The sequence below is a fragment of the Hipposideros armiger genome, unplaced genomic scaffold, assembly GCF_001890085.2.
Source record: "Hipposideros armiger isolate ML-2016 unplaced genomic scaffold, ASM189008v1 scaffold_39, whole genome shotgun sequence".
In the NCBI taxonomy this organism is placed as follows: Eukaryota; Metazoa; Chordata; class Mammalia; order Chiroptera; family Hipposideridae; genus Hipposideros; species Hipposideros armiger.
Window position 1 is genome coordinate 5,525,743 of NW_017731389.1, and position 5,893 is coordinate 5,531,635.

Consider the following 5,893-nt stretch of genomic DNA (forward strand, 5'->3'; position numbering starts at 1 on the left):
GTGAGCAACCATCCAGAAGCCGGCGACTGATCTGCCTCGCCCGGGAAGAGCGCAATGATGGTGCCAACTTGGGCCAGTGAAGCAACGTCCTCCACAACAAGACTGAAGCACAAAAGGACAGCAACTTGTCTGTTCCCCTTCCAATTTCCCAATAAAAATCTTAAAAAATAAATAAATAAAATAAATAAATAAATACAACAGTGTCTAGCACAGAGTAACCGTTATATATGATACATGCTGGTTGTACTTATCAGTAATATCACAAGAGGAAAAGGAAAACAAGCTATTAAGTCACAGGAATACAAACCAGATCTTCTCCTCCCATAGGATGCTCCATCCAGAGGGCTGGGTTGTCACTGGTTTAAGTATCCGAAGATTTTCTAGACTGACACACAGTTCAATGTGGAATTATAAAAGGCAAAAAATTCAGCATCTCAAAATATTTAAAAAGGTGTATTGTAATCTATGTTTATGTACCTTAAGTTAAATTAATGATTTAAAAAACCAAATATTCCATTTTGGGGACAGAACTGTACAATAAGGAATTATCTGTGTTGCTATATTTGCAAAACAAAATTCTTTAGTTTCACTTTTCAAAAGACAGAAAAGGCAACAAGCCTATCCTACCACATTATGTTAGTATGATAGTCTTTACTTCAATTTATGTATCAAATAAACAATAATGTAGAAGGAAACACAGTTAATCCTTGAACAACATGGGGTTAGGGGTGTTGAACCCCTATGCAGAAAATCAAGTCCACATATAACTTTTGACTGCCCACAAAACTTAAGTTGTCCCTCAGTATATCCATGGGGATTTGGTTCCAGGACACCCCTCACTCCCATGGATACCAAAATCTCTGGTGCTCAAGTCCCCTATGTCAGACGGTGTAAGTCAACACATACAGTTGGCCTTCACATTCCCAGATTCCCAAATGTGGATTGAAAACAGCACAGGGGTTACTGGAAAAAAATCCGCATATAAGTGGAGCTGTACAATTCAAAACTGGGTTGTTCGAGGGTCAACAATATACTAAGATGATGATAATGTCTGTGTTATGATTTCTTTTTTTTCTTCTGGTTTTCAAAACATTCAGTATTGTGATATAACACTCATAATTTTAAAAATGATTTCCAAAAAGTTTATAGAGGATTTAAAATACCATTGATAGAAGAAACACTTAGAAATTATTTCTATAAAATAATAAGACGCATAGCTAAAACACTGCCCTTTTTTTCAAACATGTTTTAGGTATCTTTCCTCAGACTTTGTTTAAACTTTTTCCCTTTAGTGATTTAGGTGACTATGATAACATCTTATACTGTATCTAAAAATAGGGCATGGGTGTGTAAATTTATGAGCTGACATGCAAAATTGGCACTGGGTGTCTAAATTAGAGCACTAAATCATTTAGCATAATCTAGTATAAAAATATTTTTTAAATACATGCTTTGTATATACTATATATATAATTTTAATTCAGTCATATTTAATATTTTTCTATGAAGTGAAGAAATATGAGATCATGAACTTTTTAACATTCTCAAATATGTCAAACCACTTAAGAGATTAACTTGGACAAAGCACTCCTCCACTCCAGGCCTCAGGCTCCTCCTTTGAATAATGTAGGTAGACCAGAACATCACTGGTTCTCAGTCTTCTTTCCACCCCAGCTCATCTGAGGGATTCAACATTTCTCCATTTATAGCAGTGGGGACAGTCTGAAAATGTCCCACAGGTGATTCTGATACACCACCCTACAAGCTATGCCCTCGTCCCTGCCCTCCACTCCACTCTCCACTCCACTCCTGCACAGTTCTCTGAGGTTCTACACAGCTCTGAAGTCTGTCACTTTAAGTACAGGAAAATCACAACCCCATGACCTGGAAGGTATCTGACAGTGTTATTTTCATATGCTCAAAAAGAAGGGCCGAAAGCTAATATGCATCTCCTTTTGCTGGAACATGCAAGATTCAAGTAAGAGTTTGTATACTAATGATATCAAGGAGGGCTTCATAACTATTCACATGGCAAACAGCACACCTTACCTGGAATTGGCTTCTAATCAAGGAGGTGGGTAAAGGAGGAAAAGTAGGGAGTCAAACAGAATAATACCCCCTCAAGTTTGAGGGAATGATTTCAACAGGTGATTAATTAATGGAAAGGTGATTTATGCAAGTCAACTTTTCTGATAACAGAAAAGGAAAGCCAAAGATTGACATGTGGAGATGTGATGTTATGTGATTCTCAACTTCTTCTTCCAAAAATCAATTTTTGCAGGAGGTCTGACATCAATTTTAGCTAAGTGATTTTTTTTTACCAGACAACTCTATTATAAACTAATAACCAATAACTACTAAAAATATGGTTTGAGCATAAGCCATATTATAAATATAAGCCAAATACATTTGCTCAGCATGGTGATCAACAATTGCTCAGTACAGTATCTACAAACAGTCCATTTTCTTTGAATGTCTACTTACTGTGGACAAATTCTATACTATTTAAAAGCTACTGTATGCTCCAAGTCCCATTCAACAGTTTTTAAATAGTGTAGAATAGTGTGAAAAATTCTCACAACTAGGAAAGAAAGAAATGGAATTTTACAACTTTCTTGGAAAATGTGTTAAGTGTCAGCCAATATTACATCATCATTAAGAACTATACAGGAATGATAAAGATTCTGACTGGGGCTTCAAAATTAGGATTATCTACAGGAAAATAACATGTAATTGCATTATCCCCAAACAAGAAAACATATTAATCAATAAATACTGATTACTAGCTTTATATTTTATAGTGAGAGGACCCTTAAATGGCACAAAAATAACAGTGATCCACAGATTTGAACCAAAAAATTGGCTAGGTCTGAAAGTTGCTGTCCTCTGTACCAGAAGATGCCACCCACAGTGACCGCGGATACAATGTATAGATCTGTATCACTGCTCTATTGATTCATTCGTGAAAAAGTTGGTAAAAAATTTCAGTAAGCATTGATTTCTTCTGAAGTCACTTACAAACATGCTGTCCATTGTAGGATTAACTTGCTGAAAGCACTCTCAATTTAAAAAACAAATTCTCAATGTTCTCCACATGAACTGTACCTATAAAACCTAAAACGTGTGAAAAGACCAATAACCCAACAAGAAATAAAAGTGAACAGAAAGAAAATATCCCAACCCCAATTTTGTAAGATATTCACATTTGAAACTGTAACAATACATATTATGCAAGGGAAGACAATTCCTTACATAGTTGGGATGGATAAATATTTGTTGAACGAATATATACATTTCTTCCTCATTCTATACCCATGTGTCAAAGCATCAAGCAATTTAATTTGTGGCAGTTTCTGTTGTGTCTCTAACTTTATATATAAGTTTATCATAAGGGGGAAAAAAAAACCTGTTTGGCTTGACTCACCATGAATCACAGCCAGGAGGTCATCTTGTTGTGTATCAGCAACTATGTTCTCACTACGGCTATGTGACCTGAAGTGGCAGCAGGAGAGGCACCAAAATAGAAGGGGCAGGAGGCTTTTCCTGGCTTCTCGGCCCCAAATGGGCTTTTCCAGCCCATTCGGGCATCTGAGCAGGAGCCAACCGCAGACGAGAGAAAGAACAAACCCAACAGCTCCGAGGAGAAAGGCTGCAGGCCCACCACACCTTCCTTGCCCTCCCCGGGAGACGGGGGAAGCAAGAGCATAAAAGAGGAAGGGGTTAAGAAACAGTGTAGAGGGGAAAAAAACAAAAAACAAAAAACCACAGCATGACAGGGGCCAAAACTAGCCCGGTGTAGGGCAAAAATCCAGCGGTGACCGTGAAGCACAGATTTCGGGAAGGTCTGGAGACCGAGGAGGATCTATCTCCCCACTGAGGCTTCGGGCGCAGGTCCGGCGCGAGCGCGCACAGGGCCCCCTGGCTCCAGGCACCTCCAGGCACCCGGGACCGGCCCCTGCTCCCCACCTCACCTGTCCGGTGCCCGCTGGCCCGGCCGGCGTCTCCAGCCGCGGGTACCCGCCCCGGCCCACCCTCCCATTCCACGCCCTCCCGGTGCGTCTCTCGGGACCACCGCCCGGGTCGGTGCAGGCAGGGGCCGAAGCCCGCCCCGCAGCCCCAGGCCTGTCCCCAACACTCACTTTCTGAATCCGCTTCAGCGCCATGGGTCAGGGAGGACGGCGGGGACACCGGCCGGCGGGGGGCGGCTGCGGGGCTCAGGGGCGTGGGGTCGTCCCGGACTCGGCTCGCTGGCTGCTGGGCTGGCTCAGCCCGGTGGGTCCCCGGCTCGCCGCTCGCTGGCTCGCTGCGGGCGCCGCTGCCTGCTCAGTGTGTGCGCCCGAGCGCGAATGTGCGGGCAGGGACGCCGGCGAGACTCTTTTGTTTCCGCTTTTGCTTCTGGGAAGGAGCCTGAGCCCTCCCCGTCCGCGCCCCGCCCCGCCTGGCACACTGGGAAGTGTAGTCCCAGCCCTCGCCTCGGCGGCCCGCCCCAGGAGCGGTCCCGGGACTCGCGCCTGACCTCCACCCCGCAGCAGCCGGGGCGTAGAACGGCCAGGGGCTGGAGTTGGTCTCTGCAGTTTGATTTTGATTAGGTTACTGAACCTGGAGTTTCCACTCTAAAATGCAGATAACAACTAACTCATAAAGCGCTTACACAAATTTCTCATATGTGCCACTGGCTGATCGTGTTATTTTTACCTTTACAGATTTCACTATCTCTTCTCGAGTATATGAATTTCTAACCCTCCACACATATACACAGACTCCTTACTTACCTCTTTAGTTCCTATTTCAAAGGGCATTTCCGCTATCCAGTGCTAGTCCTCATGTCTGCTCCTCCTGCGAACTCTGATTTCTGTTTCACCCTCACCATTGGCTCCTTCCCTCTGGTTTACAATACCTGCTCAATGTAGTCTACTCACACTCCTCAATCCCTAAATTCGTATGAACTTGTGTGCTCATTAAAGCTTGGTGTCTGCTCTCAGCACAAGCAGAATCGGTTTTCACCAATGTCTGGATTGAGCTTCTAATGACCAGATCCTGTTCACCCATATCCTCCATGATGTTTTGAACCATTTGATTATAGGCCACCCTTATGCTTTTGATAATGTTCTCTGCCTCTGCCATCCATAGCACCATGGCCATTGGGTCTTCCACTTCTCTGATTTTCCCTTTTCTGTCACTAGCTCCTCTTCTCAAGAGTTGGAGTGCCCCAGAATTCCCAGCCTTGGTCTCTCACCATCAGTATCTTCCTAAAAGATAGACCTCCCGCCCTCCCATAAACTGGGAGGTGGACAAGAGTTTTTGAAGGAGCATGAGGTTTGTAGACTCACCCCAACCCAGGATGGAATACCAGCTCTGACCTCCACCCACTGTGTGACCATGGATAAGCCACTTAAGCTTTCTAAGCTTCAGTTTCGTCATCTGTCAATAGAGATAATAATCTCTAGATGTATTATTGTAAGAATTAACTGGTTTTAATATATATAATGTGCCAAATACAGTACCTAATATGTTGAAAATGCTCTATAAAAATTATTTCCTTATTTGTATTTATCTATGTGATGATGACTTTAAAATCTCTCTTTCCAGCCTAAACTCTCACCTCAGTTTCAGCCTTATATTTCCAAAAGCCTATTGGGCATGTCCATCTTCCTTCCCCGTGGCCAGGAATTGTAGTCTGTTACTACAAGGTTTGGGTGGAGGAAAGCTTTCCAGAAAGCCCAAAACGATAGCTACCATAGCATTCTACAGGCTTACAAAGAGCAAGGAATAAAAAAATCCACTCATGTAACTTAAAAGAAAATGTCCAAGGCAATAGGATAGTGGAAGAATAATAGAAATAATTAATGGGACCTGAAACTTAATTTGGAAGACCCCCACACAATAATTAATA

The 5,893-nt window shown here is 42.6% G+C and overlaps 1 protein-coding gene across 1 annotated transcript in view; it reads right to left on the reverse strand.

Moving 5' to 3' along the window:
• Positions 1-4,379, reverse strand: part of UBE2D1 (ubiquitin conjugating enzyme E2 D1) — a 34,490-nt gene extending 30,111 nt beyond the window's left edge. Inside the window, exon 1 of the mRNA XM_019638438.1 lies at positions 4,140-4,379. Within this exon, the coding sequence (XP_019493983.1) occupies positions 4,140-4,163 (24 nt within the window). The 5' untranslated portion in view covers positions 4,164-4,379. The remainder of the gene's footprint in view (positions 1-4,139) is intronic.
• Between the last annotated feature and the right edge of the window lie 1,514 nt (positions 4,380-5,893).